Genomic DNA, 22,872 nt, shown 5'->3' with positions numbered 1-22,872 from the left:
TGTACCATGGGAAGATTTTTTTCCCCCCAGAAAATGCTGTAAAAAAAAAGGCTTCCCAACAAAACTTTCAAACCAAAATACAGGATTAAGTGGTTTAAGTTTCAGCTTTTCTTCTCTTTCCACTTCAGATTCAGCATAAAAAGTACTGAATAATAATTAATAATGATGTGTTAAAGACATTGATCAACCTATACAATAATGCTTGAACTAAAGTATCATAAAATATGAATTTTAGATGAGAAATAAGGTGTGAGAGGTAAAACTAAAACAACTTAATTTCTGACACTAAAGGAAAGTACAAGAATCTAATTAGAATAAATTATTGGTAACCACCTGATATAGTTGTATGCCTTTCTGAAATTTTTATCCAAAATTGCAGCAGAGAGACCAAAGTATTCTAGTTCCTTACGCTTCTGCCTGTCATCATAAAATGAATAATATTCCAACGAAGAATCCACAAGTAACTCTGCCTCTTCATGTCGGGATAAGTCACATAAGGAATATATCGCCTTCAACAGAAGGCTCCACCAGTCATCTTTTGTTAAGACACTTGTGAGTACAGCAAAAATTGCTAAAAGGAGGCAAGTGAAAAATAGGTTATTGTTATTTATACAAACAGCAATATCAGAAGAAAAACTACACAGGATCAACTTTAATGGAAACTTTATAACCATGGTCTTAAGGAGCTGAATTCTTGCCAACACTATTCTAAAATGATGTGATGGGTTGGTTGCTTCTTTGCACTCGTTCAACACTAGCAGCTCTGCTCTGCCTGCCTTAACAATCTGCAATCCTACTAACTTCTCACTTCTGATTTGTTCTCTTCCTTCCAAAACAGCCAGATTTTCCTAGTCTAGCAGAATTGACTAAGTTCACTATAAAGTTAACTCAATTTGTGTTTCTCAGCACTAGTTAGAATATATACTCTTCTAGGGTCCTGGTGAGGCACTGTAGGATAAGCACTGGGCTGAAAGGTTGATTTGAACCACAAGGATAGTAGTTTAAACTCACCAGTCGCTCCTTGGAAACCTATACAAGTCTGCTATGAGTTAGAATCAACTCAATGGCACTTAACCACAACAGCAAGGGTAAAACTGGAGTCCTGGTGTGACGCTGTAGAATAAGCACTGAACCACAAGGTCGGCAGTTCAAACTCACCAGTTGCTCCTCAGAAACCCTACACAGGGTCACTATGAGTTGAAACCACCTTGATGGCGCTTAACAACAAGGATAAAATGAATGTATTTCCCATGACTGGTCAAACACAGGATTCTGCACATACAAGGAACTCAAACGTCTGCTCAGCAAAATGATCTCAATTCACTTTGAGATTCAGGCTATTCTTGCTCTTTTTCTAATGTTGCTTTCTTTTTCTCTGCTTCAAAATTTCAGCTATCCTCTTTCTTATTCTCTGTTAAGAATCCTCCTTTGTATAAATCAAACCAAACCAAACTCACTGCTGTCAAGTCAATTTTGATTCATAGTGACCGTACAAAGAGTGACTGCACGTCACAGAACAGAACTGCCTACAGTTTCCAGGACTGTAATCTTTACGGAAGCCGACTGCCACATCTTCCCCTCTGGAGTGGCCGCTGGTTTCAAGCTGCCAAGCCTTCAGCTAGCGGTCAAGTATTATAACTACTGCACCTCCAAGGTTCCTTCTCTGTTGTATAAACCAAGCCAAACCAAACCCACTGCCACCCAGGTGGCTCCTGCTCATTATGACCTCTTGAGAATGATCACAAGACATAAATATTCTACTCTCTGTGGCCCAGGAATTCTCCTTCTGGGTATTCATCCTGAATAATGTAAAATGTGGATAAATCTATATGCACTAATTATACTGCAATATTATCTATAAAAGAAAATTACTGAAAACAAACACATACCAAGCAATCATAAAGAATGGTTAAATTACAGAATTACTCTACCCACTGTGTTAAGGAGCTCTGGTAGTGTAGTGATTATAAGTTGGGCTGCTAACATCAATGTCAGCAGTTTGAAACTACCAGCTGTTCCATGGGAGAAACATGAGGCTTTCTGCTCCTGTAAAGATGTACAGCCTCAGAAACCCTACATAGGGTCGCTGTGAGTTGGCACCGACTTCACGGCACACAGCCACCACCACCACCACCCAATGTATTATACTATTCTTAAATGTAACAGCTCTAAATAGAATTGAGTAGCATGAGAGAATTTTTAAGGTAAAATGAATGCTAAGGGACACTAACAGAGCACAAAGCTGCAGATATGGTAGATACTATTCTGCAACATGGGGTAATGTGAGTCCCAGCATGATGAAATTAATCAACAACACAACAAATACCTTGTGAAAATCAAGAAAAATCAATAATGGACCTGAAATGAGGATTTACTAAAAGAGAAAATAGGTAGGCTCAGATATGAAAAAAAAAAACATAACTGAAGGAAACTTAGGCCAAAATACAAACTGCAAAGGTAGAAACTGTTGGGATAAGTGCCAAGCACAAAATCAATGGACAGGAGAAGTAGGAGCTCTGAGGCATTTACAGATAGAATTTGAGCAGCTTCACCTTCCCTCCACTCTAACTCCCAGGCCTGTGACACAGTCACCCCCCTTTTTTTGGCTCTCCCTCCATCCCGTCTCCCTATCCTGTGCATCTTGTGCCCTTTATTGTAACTATAGCTAGTTGTCATTTCTGGATTTGAAAACCCTTCATCAGAGCACACTGCCATAGCTGTGGAACTGACTTACTAAATGTCTGTCCAATGAATTAATTAACAGTGGAATTATTTTCTACCAGATCAACACCTCCAATTCATAGGCTAGGCTTTTTTCCAAAGTAGCCTCTCTGAGTAAGAACCTCACCTAAAAATACCTGATGCTTTTCCAACTAAAATTAGATGTCTTTTATTACTTGAGACTAGGTCAAAGCAACTTTATTTTTGAGCACCCATGACTATCGCTATATTTATAAAAATGGATTTAACAGAGAATAGAATATATATAATTGAAGTGATTGGACAAGTAATCTATACCATCATCTAATTGCCACAAATTCTTAAAACAGGGAGTCATTTCTTAAAAAGTCAAAACTTTTCACAGTAAAAGCCAAGCAAATGTTTTCCTTTTTTTAAAAAAAAAAAAAAAAATATTTTGTATGTAGCTTTTTCTTTTTTAAAGTAATACCAAATGATTTTCATTGTACATGACGTATTTTAAGAAAATTTAATATTTTCAAAAAGATTATTGTCTGTTGTTACTTTATGATCTTTTTCAACTCAGCCAAGCGTTGTATAATAAAGCAATGAAAATAATTACCTTTTGTGTCACAATTTGCAGTCTCTTGGTCATTGTTGTCTGATATTTTGTCTCTTGAAACTTTAATAAGGTAGAGGTGCCTCTCTCCAGATTTAGAGCTGGATATCAAACAGACTTGAGCTCTATTCATTGCTACCTGAATTAAGAAGACAATTTCAGATTTTCAAAAATCATATCATACTTTCAAAAAACAACAACAAAAAACTATGGCCTAAAGCACCACAAGCATGCTTAAAAGCTCCCTTAGGAAGAAGAATCAATTGCCTTATTTTCTTCTTACCACTGGGTCATGCTTCTCACCTTAGTAAGGAAAAGGAAATTTATACCTTACAAAGATGAGTACTATGATGCAAAATTCCTTAAGATAAAAACAAATCAATTCAATAGACACACAAAGCCACCTCCCCACAAAGAAGCCACACTCAGAAAGGACTGGAACAAACAAACAAGCCTGGAAAACACTTGCAGGGTGGACAATTTTGGCACATAGCACTGCCTACAGGGCCAATGACTGATAATACTACAATTCAGCCTTTCTAAATATGTACTAGCAAAGACTTTATTTCACTGAATCTACTGTCAAGTTTATAGCCTTCAATGTAAAAAAACAAAAAGTCCTCACATCTGGACCAGTAAGTAATGCCATAATGAATGGAGAAAAGATGGAAGTTGTTAAAATTTTCATTCTGCTCAACACTCATGGAGCTGAGAAACCAAGAAATCAAATGATGTACTGTATTTAAATAATCTGCTGCAAAAGACCTCTCCGAAGTGTTCAAGAGCAAAGATGTCAGTGTGAGGAATAAGGTGTACCTAACCCAAGCCCTGGTGTTTTCAATTACCACACCTACATATGAAAGCAGACTGGATGGTGTTGAACTATTAAAAGTAGCATGGACTGCCAAAAGAACAAACAAAGCTGCTTCTTAAAAGCAAGGATGGCGAGACTTCACCTCATATTTCAGATATGTTGGTAAAGTGGAGGGCAAGTGAAAAAGAAGAAAAACCCTCATGAGATGGATTGACACAATGGCAGTAGCAATTGGATGAAACGTAACAAAAATCGTGAGGATGGCTCAGGACAGGGCAGTTTTGTTCTGCTGTGTGTACGGTCACTGAATCAGAACCAACTTGATAACACCTAACAAGAATTGTCAAGTTTATCGTTTCATGTAGACCTTTCAATATATATCACAAACTTCTAAGTCTTTAGTTTTCATCAGACTTTCACTTTTAAAAGCTTGATGAGTTTCACAGGTTAAAGCACGACTTTATTTTTTCTTTATGATATCAAAACAATTAATTAAATTCCTAAGAACACAGCTGTCATAAAATCACAACAGAGTTCTTTGAAAGAATATTATCTAATTTAATAATACCACACAGAGATAAAAATTTCATTTTCATAAATGCTTTTGCTTTAGAAAGACTTGTTACACCAGTCACACATGCACACGTAGTTATGGAATTTTCGAGCAGTTTCAGCTAGATTACTCCATCTTAGAAATACTATACATCTCTCTTGGATCTAGTCCCAAAAGACTTCCCTCAATGGTGGTCACTAATTTTCTAAAGAATTCTTGACAACTGCGTGTCAATATCTATACAATGGCACTTAACAACAGTGACTGAACATAGTGACTCATAGTTGAGGTCCAATCTGACCTTTGGAAGTGGCATTCCCCTCTTACCAACGAGTATCATGTGTTTCATAATAGGCCTATTACCACTGGAAATTTTTGTTAGGATCTGATGATTCCACCTAAAGTGTGCACACAAAAATTCAGATGGCATGGGTGAAATGGTACATTCGGTTTCTCAGAATTTTGGTTAAAAGACTGAGATTTCCTGTAGCACCCTCACCAATGTGCACATAAGCTCACAATGACCCAGGGCTCCTTAGAAGCAGAATTACCCCCATAAAATGCCAAAACAGCACTCTTTCCAGATTGTCTCTGGATCACAAAAACCTAAGCATACAGAATCAGAAACCCACACTAACTGTCTGCATGAGAGTAAATTAAACAAAACACACGGCTTTAAAATAGGTATGTTGTTGTTGCTGTTAAGTACCGTGGAGCCGGTTCCAACTCAAAGTGACCCTACACAGGGTTTCCGAGGCTGTAAATCTTTTAAGGGAGCAGAAAGCCTCATCTTTCTCTCATGGAACAGCTGGTTGTTTCTAACTCCTGACTTGAGGTTAGCAGCCCGACTCATAAGCACTATACCACCAGAGAAGCTGTATTAGTCTGTGGCTGCCAGAACAAATAACCACATGCTTGAAATTTATTGTTTCTTCTGAATAGGATCACAGTAGAAAGCCCTTATTAGAAAGGGTAAAAATTATAGAACAAAACTCAAATTAATAAAAATGATTAGACTTAGTAAGACACAAGACCCTAACTCTAAGATTCCCTTTTAACCTAAAACTGAAGCCACTGCCTCTCCCTGAAGTCACCTTCCAGCCAAATACTATGTTGTTGTTGTTGTTGTTGTTGTTAAGTACCGTGGAGTCAGTTCTGACTCATAGTGACCCTGCACAGGGTTTCCAAGGCTGTAAATCTTTACGGGAGCAGAATGCTTCATCTTTATCCTGCGGAACCAGTGGTAGTTTCGAACTGCTGACGTTGAGGTTGGCAGCCCGATTCGTAATCACTACGCTACCAGAGCTCCTTAAAATAAGCATAACTTATGCTTAATTGTCAACATTTAAACGGTTAGCAGGCTAATACACGGAAAGGTCATCACCCACCTTTAAAAGCATTGCTAACATGGTAAGTAAGGTATCCACGTAACCATACATTTTGCCTTGAGAAAACAACAGAGTAGAACGGTGAAGCAGTAACTTCAGTTCCTAAAGAAATAAGCACATAATAGTGAGTATGCCAAAGATTCCTTTGCCATAAGAACTTCTTTATACATATAAGTATTGCTTTAGAAACCTAACTCTTTAAGCATTTGCTTTATAATATTTAAAAATAATTAAGAGCCAGCACTTTAGAAATTATAATTTGTAATATCTAATAAGTAGCTGAAACGTAAGGCTCAAAATCACTTTTAAAAAAACACAATATAATACAGTCAAACTTTTGATTACAAGCTATAGAGACATCCATAACTGAAGAGAAAGTCTAAACTATAATCTAGTAAGAAAAACATTCTTCTCTCTTATATAGTCTACCTGCTGTGCAGCGTTTGCATCCTGTGCCAAAGTATCTGGGTCATACATGGGTTCCAGAGCTTCTAGTGCTTTCTCAGGACGGCCCAGCTGCTGTTGAAGGGTGGAAAGTGAAATCCGTGCATCCAGGTGGAGGGGAGCCAGATCTACCACTTTGCCGTAGCTTTCGGCAGCACGCTCCATATAGCCTAAAGCCTTTAAACATTCTATATCGGTGTTAAAATGAGAAACATAAACATGAATTACTATTTTGTAAACTGGTCAAAATAGTTATTTCTCTATTTTTAAAGTTGTATTGCACCAACATCATAGGATAATAACTAGGGGAAACAATGCATGCATATTTCTAAACTCCAGTGCCACTGAGTTGAGTGTGACTCCTAGTTTCTGAGGCTGTACTTCTTTATAGGAGCATAAAGCCTCCTCTTTCTTCAACAGAGCTGCTGTGGAGTTTGAACTGCCTTGCAACTGACGTAACACAGTCCAGTGCTTATCCATATTTCAAATACTTTAAAAACAATAATCCCTGTGAGTTAATGAGCTGGTCTGAAAAGTCAGTCTGAACTGCAAGGTCAGTGGTTCAAGCTCAGCAGCTGCTCCTAGGAAACCCTATACAAGGTCACTATGGATCGGAAGCTACTCGACGACACTTAACAACAACAAGAACACTGAATGATGGAGCCCTTGTGTGGCACTGTGGGATAAGCACTGGACTACAAGATCGGTTTGAACTTCAAGGTAGGCAGTTCAAACTCACCAGTCGCTCCTCAGAAACGGTATACAGGGTCATTGTGAGTCAAAACTGAGTCGACGGCACTTAACAACAATACCAATGATTTATGGCTCTATCCATCTCTCTATCGAAATCTAGTTGCTACAAGGACGTAATCATTGTATACATTCAGTTTTGGGATCTACTTTATTCACTAACACTATAAACATTACCCCCAACTTCGGTGCCATCTTCAATGGCTACAAAATGAGAAATCAAATTGACTTTTAATTTAATCATATTACTTGGCATTAGGATGTTCCTGATTGCTATAATAAACAAAACCACAATATATAAGCCAGAGTTCACAAACTGACAGAGCAATTCAGCCCACAGGTGTGTTGTGCTAAGTCAGGGTGTTTTTTAAAACTATTTATGAATGGCCAACATTTTAAAAATAAGGATTTTTATAAAATCCAGAGTAGTGGAGTATTTTGAAAGATGTGTATTTGGAAGAGCAGCACCCTGGACAGGGCTCTCTGGCTCTCACCAAGTACCGCTCCTCTCACTTGTCCACTTCACTCTGTTTGTTTCTAACTAGTTAGGACCCTGAACTTTGTGATCCCAACATACAACTACTTTCTATAACCCACTTATTTGTGCACTTATGATAAGGTCTCAGAAATAAGGTTATTAGGCCCTATCTTTCAAACCTTATGTCCAAGTAATCAAAAAGTCATAGAATTTAGACCTGAAAAGGAGTCCTTGTAAGCATTTCTTATTTTTGGCTCTAACAGCTATACCCCTAATTAGGCCCGTTCCTGTTTTCTTTTTCACTGCAATTTTCTCCTAAAGTGGTAATTTTGCCTCCAATTATTTTCTCACATTTTAAATCTCTTCTAAATATTACCTTCATGTTAATTTTTGATAAATAAGGGAAGAAGACTAATGTGATGGATCATCACAATAACATTTCTTGCAGTTTGTCCTTTTTAAATTTTGTTAGTTTGTTATAAGCATTAAATTCTGCAAATGATTTTTCAGATATACTGATTCCAAATTCCTTAATGATTTTTAGATTACCCTGTAGTTTTACTTTCCAGTGATTTCAGGCTTCAGGGGTTCATAGTGAGAACAGGATTTATTTGTATCATGATCACAATGGAAAAGGACTTCCAAGAATCAGCTGCAGGTAGTACAGGTACAGCTTTATTATCATAGCTTGGAAAATACCAACACTCTTGCTCATGTCTACAACAGGTCTCACTTTTAGTCCTCATGTAGCTTTTTAAAACAAAGAATACACAAATCTTAAAATGTTTTTTATACTGACTCAATATGAAACCCTACTTGAATATTTTTTGCTTTCATATATTTATCTAAAGATTCAATTGTGTTTCTTAAGCTACTGTTTCCACTCCAAATGATTTATTTTAATTACTGTGTCCTTAACTTAAGATACCCTGAGATACAATAATTAATAAAATCCAATTTTGAACATTGTTGTTGTTAAGTGTTGTCAAGTCAGTTCCTCCTCTTAACAACTCTATATAGGGTTTGCAAGGAGTGACTGGTAGGTTTGAACTGCTGACCTTGTAGTCAGCAGTTGAATGCTTAACCAACACCACCACACCAGGACTCCATTTTGAGTCTACCCATGGTTTAAAGAGCATTGAAAAACACAATAAATATCTTTTCTTAAAACAATATATTAAACATAAATCTGTAAAAATGTTTCAAATACTAGATTTCACTCAAGTCTGACACATCTATTGTAGGCACACTTCAGATATTACAGGCTAGGTTCCAGAACATGCAATAAAGCATATACAAAAATAAAGCAGGTCCCAGCTCATATGAAAGTTATGTTTACATTATACTGTACTCTACTAAGTGTGCAAAAGTACTATGAAAAAGTTTAAAATACTGTGAGAATTACAAAAATATGACAGAGACACAAAGTGAGCACACATTACTGGAAATTTGGCACCAACAAGACTGGATGTAGGATTGTCACCAAGCTTTGACTTATTAAATACACAGCATCTGTGAGGTGCAACAAAGCCAAGCACAATAAAGTGAGGTATGCCAATACTAGAAATCAGAGCCTGTGGCTAAACTGCCACAAGTAAAAGACAGGCATTTGAGGGGCATTATAGCCCTCTACTGACTGAATGGTTTAATATTAAGAAAGGTGTGACACAAGGCTATATTCTTTTACCATACTTATTTAACCTGTATGCTGAGCAAATCATCCAAGAAGCTGGGTTATACGAAGAAAAACAGGTAGTCAGGATTGGAGGAAGACTCATTAACAACCTGCGAGATGCAGAGGATACAACCTTGCTGCTGAAAAGTGAAGAGGACTGTAAATACTTACTGATGAAGATCAAAGACCACAGCCTTTGGTATGGATTACATCTCAATGTAAAGAAAACAAAAATCATCACCACTGGACCAATAAACAACATTCTTATCAATGGAGAAAAGATTCATTCAAGGACTTTATTCTTCTTGGATCAACTATCAACACTCATGGAAGCAGCAGTCAAGAAATCAAGTCAGTTCCATTAGGCAAATCTGCTGCACAAGACCTTTTTAAAGGTTGAAGAGCAAAGATGTCAGCTTTAAGACTAAGGTGCGCCTGACCCAAGTCATGGTGTTTTCAATAACCTCATATGCATGCGAAAGCTGGACAGTGAATAAGGAAGACCGTAGAAGAATTGATGCTTTTGAGTTATGGTGTTGAAGGAGAATAATGAAAGTGCCATGGGCTGCCAAAAGAACCAACAGATCTGTGTTGGAAGAAGTGCAGCCAGAGTGCTCCTTGGAGGTCAGGATGGATAAACTTTGTCTCTCATACTTCAGACATATTGTCAGGAGGGACCACTCACTGGAGAAGGAAATTATGTTTGGTTAAGTGGAGTGTCAAAGAAAAAGAGGAAGACCCCAGGTGAGATGGATTGGCAGAGGTGCACCATCAATGGGCTCAAGCGTGGCAACAACTGTGCGGTTGGCCCAGGACCAGGCAGTGTTTCGTTCTGCTATGCGTCATCTGTTGTGAGTCAGTACCGACTCGATGGCACCTAACAACAACTTTCTGATGGGAGGCCTGGTGTGGCGCTGTGGGTAAATGCACTGACTGCAAGGTCCATTTGAACCACAAGGTTGGCGGTTCAAGCTAACCAGACACTCCTTGGAAACCCTATACAGGGTTGCTATGGGTCAGAACTGACTTGACAGCACTAAACAATAACAACAACAACATTCTGATGATAATTGTTTCCCCACTGTTAATGAGGGAGCAGTCACTTAGTGGCATACCAATTCAACTTAAAACACTTACAAAAAACTGCCTCAAACCCCAAAACATTTTTACTAAAATATTAACATTTTATGTAGTTATTACCATATTGATAGGAGCATGGTGGCTCTATAGGATACGTACGAGACTGTGAACCACAATGTCAGTGGTTTAAGTCCACCAGCTCCTGTGCAGGAAAAAGATGAGGCTTTCTGCTACTGTGAAGGTTTATAGCCTCGGAAACCCTGTACTGTGAGTGGGAACTGATACGATGGCACTATCCACCACATTAATAAAAGTTCTTGCCTAATCATTAAAACTGATCTCTCCTCAACAACAACAAAAAAGATTACCTGCATGCCGAAGCCAAACTACTGCAAGGTTGTATCGTTCAGAGCAGACTAACGCGCTGAGGAGGGGGAGTGCAGAATTGTATTCACCAACATCCAGAAAAGCTTCCGCCACATCAAGATAGAGGTCTCCCATATCTTCAGGATTCTGTTCCACTAGTGTTGTCAGGAGAGGCTATTAAATAAAATCCTAAAGTTAAACATTCATTGTAAAAAGGCACATTTATACTCATATATGGAGTGCTGGTATGGTGCTGTGGATTAATGTACCAGACTGTAAAGTTGTTTGAACTGCAAGGTTGGCGGTTCAACCTCACCAGATGTTCCTTGGAAGCCACACACAAGGTTGCTATGGGTCAGAACCGACTCGACAGTACTTAACAACATATTCAGATATAAATAATATATTTCACTTTATAACATATATATTTATATATCAGTTATATGAAGCAAGTTTAAAGGAAAAAAGTTCCATAAAAATAACTTTAAGGTGAGTTAAGCCCTACAATGCGGAGAGTGAAGCGTTCAGCTGATAAAAAGAGAGGGCATATGCACAAGAACACCCACATTTGCAGTTAATATCCACTTGACCTGGCTTCAATGACTGGATATGATCAGAGCTCAACCAGAAGAAGAAAGAAGAGGAAAAAAAGAGTAATCTGATACAATTTGATGAACTTGACCTATACCTATGGATGCAGTAGCTCAAAAGAGGGAACAAATCCTTATAGCAAGAATCATTCCCACCCTCTCCACACAGGGTAGACAGGGATGGGCAACTTGGACACTGGCTACCCAACGGGGGAGGCTACAAAGGCAAGAAGTGACTGGCTTACAAGCTTTCAAGAGGGAACCTAGAGCCATAGGGCCAGGAGGAAGGCAGAATCTCTAGTGAGTAGTATCCAATCTGTCTAGGCGGGGCTGATGAAATGAAATGCAGATGGGTCTCTTGTGATACAATAGTGAATAATTGTTATCAGGACTGATTGTGAGGATTGGAAATGTAAAGGTAGATGTTTTATAGCAAGGAAGGGAGTGATTAACTTTCCAGTCTAGGAGCAGAGGTCCCTAGGACCATTAACGGAGAAGAGCAGAGTGCGGGACCCTACCCAGAGAAGCAGTTGATGCCTGAGATGGAGGCAGAGATGATGACGTGGAAAGATGAAGCAGCTAGGGACTTTAGATCCAGACAGGGAGAGGGACTGTGTGCTGAAGACCGGGGTGAAGGGTGTGGGGGGCAGGCTTGCAGGGTATACACTTTGGTTGGTTGATGATGCATGGAGGGGACTGTAACCATGGCAATGAAATGATATACGATAGAATGAATGTAAAACTAATGTTCTCCCATGTAAACTATCACATAACTCACAATAAAACATTAAAAAAATAAAAAATAAATAACTTTAAATAATTTAAAATTTGTTTCTTAATTAAAAAGAAAGGAGGCCTGTCAGCACAGTTGGTTAAGCATTGGATATGCTAACCAAAGGCTAGCAGTTCAAATCCACTAGCTGCTCCACAGGAGAAAGACAGGCTGTCGACTCCCATAAAGGTTTACAGTCTTGGAAATCTTACGGGCAATTATACTCTGTCCTACAGGGTTGCTCTGAATTAGAATCAAATCAACTCAACAGCAGTGGCTGGTGGTAGGATTAAAAAGAACTCATTCTTTATTATGCACTCACTGGACACATGACTTCTGATGCCTGTTATAAAACAGACACTGCAGAAACTAAGACGACACTGATCTGCCATGTTCTTCCTCTAAAAAACCAGGCATACCCCTGCCTCAGCACAGCATATATACCCTGTGTTCTTTTAGTAAAGCTGTACCCTCACATACCTGCATGGCTCACTCCCTCACTTCCTTCAGGCTGTTATTTATGTTATTTTTCAGAGAGGACTTTCTTGGTTAACCTGTTTAAAACCCAATCTCCCCATTCCCAACACTCCTAGTCCTCTTTGTTACCTATCTCCACAGCACTTATCACCCCCTTCTCATACACAGAAGGGAGCACAGTGGCTCCAGATCATAAGTACTGGACTGCCAACCATAGAGCTGGGAGTTCAAGTTCACCAGCCACTCTGCTAGATAAAGCTGAGATTTTTTTTGCTCACAAATATATACAGCCTAGGAAACCCTATACAGGGTCGCCATGAGTCAGAACCATCATACACAGTTAAATAATTTGGGTTTGAACTGCACCAGCCCACTTATATATAGGGATTTTTTCCTGTGCTATTGCGGTGAGCTCAAGTATCCACTTGAAAACGCTGTGACACAATCTTCTCAAGGAACTGCTAGTCCTGTACCCTTCCGTCCCCATGAGTAGAAAGACAAACTGCTCCCATGGAGAGGATTAGCAGCACACAGCAATTTTAAGCAGACACTTGCAGCACTTGAGCGCACTTCAATAGCAACAGGAAAACAAATCTCTCTGTGTAAGTGGGCCCACACAGTTCAGACCCATACTGCTCATGGATCAAATGTACAAGGCAGCTTAAGGGTTCGTGGGAAAATTCTACTGTCTTTTAATTCCATTTTTCCATGACACTGTTCAAGACCCCTTATAAGTAATACTCAAGATTTTGGACTACACAGAAGGTGGGCACTCCTAACTGTTCCCCACGTAGCTCAGGGTTCAACTACAGAGTTCACGTATTTATTTATTATTTATCTAATCTCATTAGAATGAAACATCCACAAGGGCAGGGATTTGTATATTTTATACAATATCTTATCCTAAGGTCTAAAAACTGGATGCTCAATAAACTTTCACTACATTACATTCTTGGTCTAAAGTCTGCCAAAGAGAGTTTGTTGTTGTTGTTAGTGTCACTGAGTTGGTTCTGACCCATAGCGACTCTGTATAGGGTTTCTGAGGAACAACCGGTGAGCCTGAACCACCTACCTTGAGGTTCTAATGGACCTTGCAGTCCAACGTATTAACCCACAGCACGACACCAAGACTTAGCAAAAAAGAACAGCAGTCAGGTTTTTCACCAATTGTCAATCTCACATTCTGACCTCTGTTTTTTTCTGATTTTAAAATAAAAACAAATCAAGATACATAAACACATTTAACTTTAAAGAGGCATTTATACTAAAATCATTTTATGCTCATCATTATCTCCCTGATTGTTTTACGAAATGTGAAAATCTAGGGTCAAGTTACAATTTCTGTACATCTACTTTATCTGACGTATCTCAAGCACTGATCTTAATGTTACTTACATTAAGCGGTTCCAGGATATTGAGATGTACTAGGCAGACCATCAATTTCACTGTGATATCTATTGGCACACCATCAGGAATAGTACAGGAAACGCTCCCATCAGCTATGGAACAAACAGACAAAAAGTTGTTCTATGTGCCACGTGTGGAGTCCTGGTGTGGTGCTGTGGGCTAACGCCGCTGGACTGTCAATCTGAACTGCAAGGTCAGTGGTTAAAGCTCACTAGCTGCTCCTATGGGTCAAAACCAACTCAATGGCACTTAACAACAACAATGTGCTAGGTGTGGCGCTGTAGGATAAGCAGTGGACCACAAGGTCACTTTGAACTGCAAGGCTGGAGATTCAAATCCACCAGCCACTCCTCAGAAACCTTTTATACGGTTGCAATGAGTTGAAACTGACACAAAGGCACTAAGCAACAACTTCTGAGGAGCAGATTTGAGCTTGAACCACTGACCCTGCAGTTCAAACTGACTTTGGCAGTCCAGCACATTAACCCACAGCACCACACCAGGACTCCAAGATCTCATTAACTTCACATAAACCAAACAATTCAATAATCCTTCCGAGCTGGCCCAACCCTATTACTAGGTTTTAACATGCCCTTTAGCCTGTCTTTTGGTAATAATTTTCCTTCCTACTCTTTTCTTAATACCTTATATACTTATCCAAACCTACTTAATCTCCCACAACTTCCATAAAAAGGAAAGAATTTAAGAGATAAAAATGCTAGTGGGTATGTATGAATTATCTCTTTTTTGCTTCCTGAATTCAAACACCTCTTTTTATCTTTATACCCAAAGTAGCAAGAAAAGTTGAAATATTAACGTTGTTGTTGTTTTTTTAAAGCTTCATTACTATAAAACAATTTTTAAAGCCATAGGAAATTAATATTTAATCCACATTTATAACTTATTATGTAAAGTTTAATAAATTCCATATAAACTTGTATGATTCCATTTCAGAGAAACTTGAAGCATAGAGACATCAGAGATGTGTCTTAAGTGGTACAATAAAATTTTAAACTCAAAGTCAAATAATTTAATCTGTTTTATAACATAGGATGTATCATATAAATTATAATGCTGCCTAAAATGACCAAGTTGTGGATAATTTTAGACAAGTTTAAGTAAGATACTATTTTTAATCACAGAACTCCAGGACAATAATTGATATCAGGAATCTAGCCTTGATATTTAACCTGCTCAATGAGAGAGATGTTGTTGTTAAGTGCTGTTAAATCGGTTCAGACTCATACCGATCCTGTATAATTTCCAAGGAGTGACTGGTGAGTCTGAGCCACCACCTTGAGGTCAACAGGGAAGTTCTGATCCTAAGTGCCACACCAGGAATCAAGAGTACTACTATGTAAATGAACTGACACTAAATCATAAACCTCCTTAGGGCAGGGATCAAACTGACTCAAACCTACAGGTCCAGTATATTCCTTCTGCACACAGTTTACAGCCAGCCACACATCTGAATACGTCCTTTTAACTTTACAAACAACTGGAATTCTAGCTTACTACATATGGGGTCAATCTTCTCAAACTCTTACCATTTGATTTTGTTGTCTTTTTTCCACCTCCCTCCACGCCCTCCAGAATCATTTGGTTTTATGTTTAGTAAATTATACCACTGTATTTTAACTTTCAGAATGAAAGGTAAGATTACAATGAATAAAAAAAAGGGAATCAATGAAATATTGTTGTTGCTAAGTGCCATCAGTCAGTTCCTTTATTCTCACCTTTCAGTAAAGATCCACCTCAACGCAGCAATGATATACCTCATTCAATATCCTCGTCTAAATCTGGCCTGAACCTCCAAAAGTTCCCTATCAATGTACTGTTGCAGCCATTTGAAAATTTTCTTTAGCAAAATTTTACTTGCATGTGATATTAATGATATTGTCCAATGATTTCCGCATTCCGTTAGGTCATCTCTCTTTAGAACAGAATGGGCACAAATATGGATCCCTTACAATCAACTGGCCAGGTAGCTGTCTTCCAAATTTCTTAGCCTAAATGAGTAAGTACCTCCAGTGCTACATCAGTTTGTTGAAATAGTTCAATATGTAGTCCATCAAAGAAAAGCCTTATTCTTTGCCAATGCCTTCAGTGCAGGATGGACTTCTTCCTTCAGTACCATTGGCTCTTGATCATGTATTTCTTGAAATGGTTGAACATCATCCATTTCTTTTTGGTACAGTGACTCTGTATTCCTTCCATCTTCTTTCAATGTTTTCTATATCATTCAATATTTTACCCATGTTGTTGTTATTGTTGAGTGCTGTGGAGTCGGTTCCAACCCATAGTGACCCTGCACAAGGTTTCTGAGGAGCGGCTGGTGAGTTTGAACCGCTGACCTTGCAGTTCAAATCGACTTTGCAGCTCCGTGCATTAATCCACAGCACTACCCAGGACTCCATTTTGCCCATAGAATCCTTCAATATTGCAACTCAAGGCTTGTATTTTCCCTTCAGTTCTGTCAGCTTGAGAAATTCTGAGCATGTTCTTTCCTTTTGGTTTTCTACCTCCAAGTCTTTGCATATTTCATTGTTAAAACTGGCAGAGTCTTTCAGATGCCAGCCCAAATCCAGTCTACTGACTTTATACCACCTGCTCACTAAGGATCTCCAACCAAAGTATCCCCACTGATCCTGCCAGAGTAGGCAGTGCTCTGTGACTCTATGATCGAAGTCTGGAATGCCTGAGATCTGCTTAAATTGTTCTTCTATAAACTTTCTCAGAACCTTAGCATATTGTCTGCATCTATTTTTCCATAACACTGGTTTTACTACAGAAACTGTTACATGACTCCTCCTATAATTACACACATTTCTTTTAAGCCCCTCCTCCCTTCCCTTCTTCACAGGAAATGTCACACTGTGGACTCAGCACATATCTAGCACAGCACTTTACAAGACAGTTTTACAGAACTGCACTTTGACTTCCTCAAAAACTTTCCGCTCCAACATTTTCTGTTCTGTACCCTACCTTGTGAATTAACAGAAGTTGATTTGTGTAAATTAATTACTATTTACCATTTGGATGGATCTTTTAAATAAAAGCATTCTTTATTTTTGAGTAATCATACTTTAACCCCAAGGATTATATAATGATGGAATTTTTAGACATCAGGGCAGGCCAAGGAGAGAGTTATTTTTAAAAAGACAGTTCTCAGGATTAATTCCCATAACCTCATGGGAATGTGTGGAAGGTACTACATAAGCACAGAGGATGTCTGCCCTGACTGACTACACATGAGACTAGTTTTGTTATAGCCTCAGATAGGGTCCTATATGTCAGTATTTTCATAGAACAGACTAATGGGAATGGAACACAGGGAAGAGCCAGGATAAGAGAAAGAAACAGACCCTGAAAGCTAACAGTCAGACAGGACTTTCTAAAGAGACTCTACTTTCACAATTTGAGTTTTCAAACAATGTGGGGTAGTCATACTAGTCTTTAACTTTTATGTGTGTGCTTAAATTTGAATTAAAATTGTTTTTGCTTTTAACAATAAATTGCTTTGAATCTAGAGTATTGATAATGTGTTCAGTAATGCATTCTTTTTCATGTAACACTTAAACCGGCCCTAAGTCAATGAGAAATGCCATATTCAAATGGGTGTATTAAAATATTAAGAGAGTAAAATATTTTAAAGAAAATTACTTGTGATCCAATACTGATAAAAAATATATAATAAAATCTGAGAAATAAAAATGCTGCTTAGGAAAATGTACTGCATGAACATTATCAATTCAAAATACTTATGAGCAACAGAGGATTATATACTTTCCTATGCAAAAAAAAAACTACAACCTTTATTGTCTTCTATGATGCCTTCTTCTGTAATTCTTTTTTCCAGAGTAATTCCAGAAAAATCTGTAATTATCTGAAACAATGAGGAAAAAGGAAATAACATTATGAAAATCCTTTTTACAATACAAAGATTTATAGTTAATTCACATAACCCCTGCAACATATAAAGTGGAGCTTCAGGATAACCACTGGACTGCTAGTCTCAAGGCTCATGGTTCAAACCCACCCTCCTTGGAAATGCTACAGAGAGGCTCTATGAGTCGGTACCACCTTGATGGCACTTAACAACAACAGTAAAAAGGAATAGTATATCTTTTTCAAATAAGAAACTATTTTGTTTATTAGGGTTACCTAAAAAGGTATTCCGAGTAGCAAACCAATCAACTTTTCCTTTTCAGCAGTTTAAGAAAATGGCCTCAGAGCAATTAAACTGCTACCCTGAAGTATAAAGTGTGTTTCAAAATGTTTGTAGAAAATTCCTATCTTTTTATTCTATTTTTCCACGATCTTTCTGAAGCTCCCTCATAGACATACTTGGCACCTGTGACAATACCAGTATCTTTTATCACATATAACTACATTTTGTATTTTACATGGAACCTAGAAAACTATTAGTTTAAGACTGTCTCTCTATATACATATTACATGTACATGTCAGCATATAATTGAATGTATATAACTAAGTATCTGTCTACCTATGTCTAGAACACAGAAATGCACTCAATATCTAACAGAAACATGCAAATGTCCCTACCTCCAAAGCTCTGTCATACTGTTTGTTAGAAATGAAGAGTTCAGCTGCAATGTTAACATCTTCCATGGACACTAGGCCTTGGTGTTTTGAGAAAGCTTCTTCGATAATATTAATAGCTGAAGTAACATCATTGGCTTCATAGTAACTCCTAAAAGTCAAAGCACCAAATGAAAGAATAGTTATTAAATTCAGATTATAAAACTCATTTCTTTCCTTAGGCCCTCTAATAATTAACTGTGATTTTCGTTTTCCTAAAATTTGAGAGAAATAGCTTTCTTTATACCCAAATTTGATCTGATACAGAGAAAAATGTACAATGTCAGTATAATAAGGTCATAATTTTAAGCCTCTCATTCTCCGAACACTAGCCCCTCCCTACACTTCTACCTCACCTCATTCCTTCTGTAACGCAATACCAACAACTCTTCTACTTCAACATGATTTACAAACACTGATCCTACCACTTTTTTACTGACCCTCACAACTTCTTTCTGCACGATCCAACATTATAATCACTCCCGCAGACACTTGATTCTCTTGACCTTTGCTCCCTTACCAAACTCATCTGACAAATCTCAACTCTGGTTAAGTTCAATTGTAACTATTCTTTACCACCACCTGCTAAGTACATCATAACCCAAAAAATCCAAACCCACTGCCACTGAGTTGGCTCCAACTCATACTGACTCTTACGCAGGGTTTCTGAGGCCGTAAATCTTTCCGGGAACAGACTACCTCATTGTTCTCCCTTAGAGTGGCTAGCAATTCAACAGCTAACCCCCTAGGTACCACCAGGGCTTCTCAGCTGACCACAGGTAGAGAAAAATACCCAACCATATTAACTGTTCTCACTCTAAATTACACTACTTTTTTTTTAGCCTCCATGGTGCTGATTAGCAATCTTATTATCTAATCTAATTGCCTAATTCAGTGGTTCTCAAATTTTAATATGTATACAAATTAACGGGAGTTACAAAAAATAGACAAATTCTGATTCAGTAAGGCTCAGAGCCTGTGTTTCTGATAAGCTCTTAGATTATATGAATGATATGAGTCTGTGAGGTAGCAAGGTCCTACACTACTAATTCATGTTTTCTCCTCTCTAATCAAGCCTACTAGCTCTGGTGGTATTGCAATTTAGTTGTTGGACTGCTAACAGCAGGTCAGCAATTCAAAACCAGCAGCCACTCCTTGGGGAAAAGATGAAGTTGTCTGTTTCCATAAAATTTGCAGTATCAGAAGCTCCATATAGGCACACTCTAAGCGGGAGCCCTGGTATAATGCTATGGATTAATGCACTGGACCACAAGGTCAGTTTGAACCACAAGGTCAGCAGTTCAAATCCACCAGCTGCTTCTCGGAAACCCAATACAGGGTCACTATCAGTTAGAACCGACTCAACGACACTTAACAACAACATAAGTGGGAATTAACTCAATGGCAGATTTCACTTTAGGTTTGGCATTCAACCCTCCAAAACTTCCATTTTCATCCTTTACCAAAAAAAAAAAGAATCAAATCAGGAGACACCCCACATACTCTCACCACATCTACCTATGTACCTGTGTCCACACCTTCTGCCTTCCTGCTTTATCAGGGATGGATGGCTAGTACACATAAGGACAAACAACTAAAACCCATCCCATCTAACACTGAAGGGTACTTTGTTCAAGCTATTGTCATTCTCCTACAAATAAATCTTCAGTATGTCCCACAATTTTGGAATATTCCCATCTGAATACAATTATTGCTGTGATCTAAATATAATTCTTATTGTTATTCAGTCAGTTATTATATACAGTGACCCCATGCACAAGAGAATGAAACACTGCCTGGTCCTATACCATCCTCACAATTGTTATGTTTGAGCACAGTGTTACTGCCATCACGTCAATCCATTCCATTGGGGGTCTTCTTCTTTTCTACTGACTCTCTACCAAGAATGATGTCCTTCTCCAGGGAATGGTCCCTCCCAACAACATGTGCAAAGTATGAGAGACATCTCGCCATTGTCGTATCTAAGAAGCATTCTGGCTATACTTCTTCCAACATAGATTTGTTTATTCTTCTGGCAGTCCAAGTTACTTTCAATATTCTTCTGAAACACCAAAATTCAAAAGCATCAGTTCTTCTCCAGTTGTCCTTATTCACTGTCCAACTTTCACATGTCTATGAGGTGACAGAAAATACTATGACTTGGGTCAGGCACACATTACTCCTCAAACTGACATCTTTGGTCTTTAACATTTTTAAGAAGTTGTTTACATGTTAATTGAGGAGTTAAGCAAAATTAAGTCTTTGACAACTTCAATCTTTCCTTTGTTTAATCCTTTTTCCATTTATCATGATGTCATTAGTTCAGTTGTGAGGATTTTTGTTTTCTTTACATTGAGGTGCAATCCCTACTGAAGGCTGTAGTCTGATTTTCATCAGTATTTCAAGTCCTCTTAGCTTCCAGTAAGAAAGGTTTTGTCAACTGTATATCGGAGGTTGTTAATGAGTCTTCCTCCAAGCCTGACGTCACATTCTTCTTCATACAATCCAGCTTCTCAGCTTATTTGCTCAACATAGAGACTGAATAAATACGGTGAAAGGATACAACCTACATGTACATCTTTCCTGATTTCTAGCCATGTAAGCCTGATTTAAACCATTCAGTATCCCTTAGTTCTGCAGGAACGACTGTCTCTTGCTCCATGTAAAGGTTCCTAATGAGCAAAATGAAGTGTTACAGAATACACATTCTTCACAATTTTATTCATAGTTTGTCACGATCCACGATCCACACAGTCAAAGACCTTTGCATAGTCAATAAAGCACAAGTAAACCTCTTTCTGGTATTCTCTGCTTTCAGCCAAGATCCACTTGACATTGTACTCTTCTGAATTCCTCTTGACTATCTGGCAGAGCCATGTTTGTGTTTTCTTAAATTATCTTCAGCAAAATTTTACTTGCAAGTAATGATTGATATACTATTAGATGGTTTTCACATTCCGTTGGGTTGCCTTTCTTTGGAATGAGGACAAATATGGATCTCTTCCAGTCGGTTGGCCAGGTGGCTATCTTCCAAATTTCTAGGAATAAACTAGTGAGTGTCTCCAACATTCCATTAGTTTGCTGGAACATTTGAATTCGTATACTATCAATTTGTGGAGCCTTGTTTTTCACCAGTGCCTTCAGTGAAGTCTGGACCTATTCCCTCATTAACATTGGTTCTTATCATATGGTACCTCTTGAAATGGCAGAAACACCAGCCAATTGTTTTTGGTACAATGACTCTTTATATTCCTTCCACCTCTCCCTGCCCACCCTCAACTTTTTATTGTGAATTGAGTGAAGGTTTACAGACCAAATCATCAGTTTTACATTCAACAAATAATACACTTTGCTTCATTACTGTTGCAATCCCCTCCATGTACCAAGAGTTAACAGTATTTACCTCGATTCACTTATCTATTGCATTCCTCCCTGTGTCTCCGGATACCTTCATATTTCCTCTGCTAACCTCCCTCTTGTAGTATATTGCCTGCATTGTCACTCATGTTAACATATGTCTGCTCTCTAGCCTGTGAATACTCTTCCCTTGCCCCTGTAACCATCATTGATTGTTTCCTTTATCAAGAAAACGTTTTTTTAAAAAACATTTTACAACACTGATCTCAAATACTTGTCCTTTTGTGTTTGACTAATTTCACTCAGCATGTCCTCTAGATCCAACCATGTTGTAAGGTTTCATAGATAATCAGTATACTTCAGCATTTTGCAGTATTTCATTGGGTATATGTACCAGAGTTTGTTTAGCCATTCTGCTGATGGGTATTTAGGCTCTCTCTATCTTTTTGATATGTCTCTGATAGACAGCATATTGAAGGATCCTATTTTCTTATCCATTCTGTTCTCTATGTCTCGTTTCCCCCTCATTCTGTAACTAAGCACACTCATGAAAGCTTGTATGCTAGCACTTTATGCCCCAATTTTTGATAGTGAATGTCTAAATTTCTTGTACCTATCAACCCAGTATCCTAAGGAAACATATTGTTCCTGATATGAAGAATCCTTCCATTCCAGTTGGAATTGTGAGTCACTGCATTCATAAGCAAAAGTCCAGTCCATCTAATCGTAGCAATTTATACTTGTTCTCAGTATCAAACATTTTTATCTTCCTTGGTTCAGGTTCTGGTTAACTAGCTATCCAAGCTAGGTCAAATGGTTA

At 38.2% G+C, this 22,872-nt stretch overlaps 1 protein-coding gene across 1 annotated transcript in view; it reads right to left on the bottom strand.

Moving 5' to 3' along the window:
- Positions 1-22,872, bottom strand: part of GTF3C3 (general transcription factor IIIC, polypeptide 3, 102kDa) — a 54,245-nt gene that overhangs the window by 10,780 nt on the left and 20,593 nt on the right. Inside the window, exons 7-14 of the mRNA XM_006862014.1 lie at positions 18,660-18,807; positions 17,906-17,978; positions 14,081-14,184; positions 10,849-11,020; positions 6,483-6,685; positions 6,054-6,155; positions 3,302-3,437; positions 334-571 (exon numbers count right to left, since the gene is read on the bottom strand). Of these exons, the coding sequence (XP_006862076.1) occupies positions 334-571; positions 3,302-3,437; positions 6,054-6,155; positions 6,483-6,685; positions 10,849-11,020; positions 14,081-14,184; positions 17,906-17,978; positions 18,660-18,807 (1,176 nt within the window). The remainder of the gene's footprint in view (positions 1-333; positions 572-3,301; positions 3,438-6,053; positions 6,156-6,482; positions 6,686-10,848; positions 11,021-14,080; positions 14,185-17,905; positions 17,979-18,659; positions 18,808-22,872) is intronic.

The sequence above is a fragment of the Chrysochloris asiatica genome, unplaced genomic scaffold (genome assembly GCF_000296735.1).
Source record: "Chrysochloris asiatica unplaced genomic scaffold, ChrAsi1.0 scaffold00045, whole genome shotgun sequence".
NCBI classification, from domain to species: Eukaryota; Metazoa; Chordata; class Mammalia; order Afrosoricida; family Chrysochloridae; genus Chrysochloris; species Chrysochloris asiatica.
This window is presented reverse-complemented; position numbering and strand designations above follow the sequence as displayed.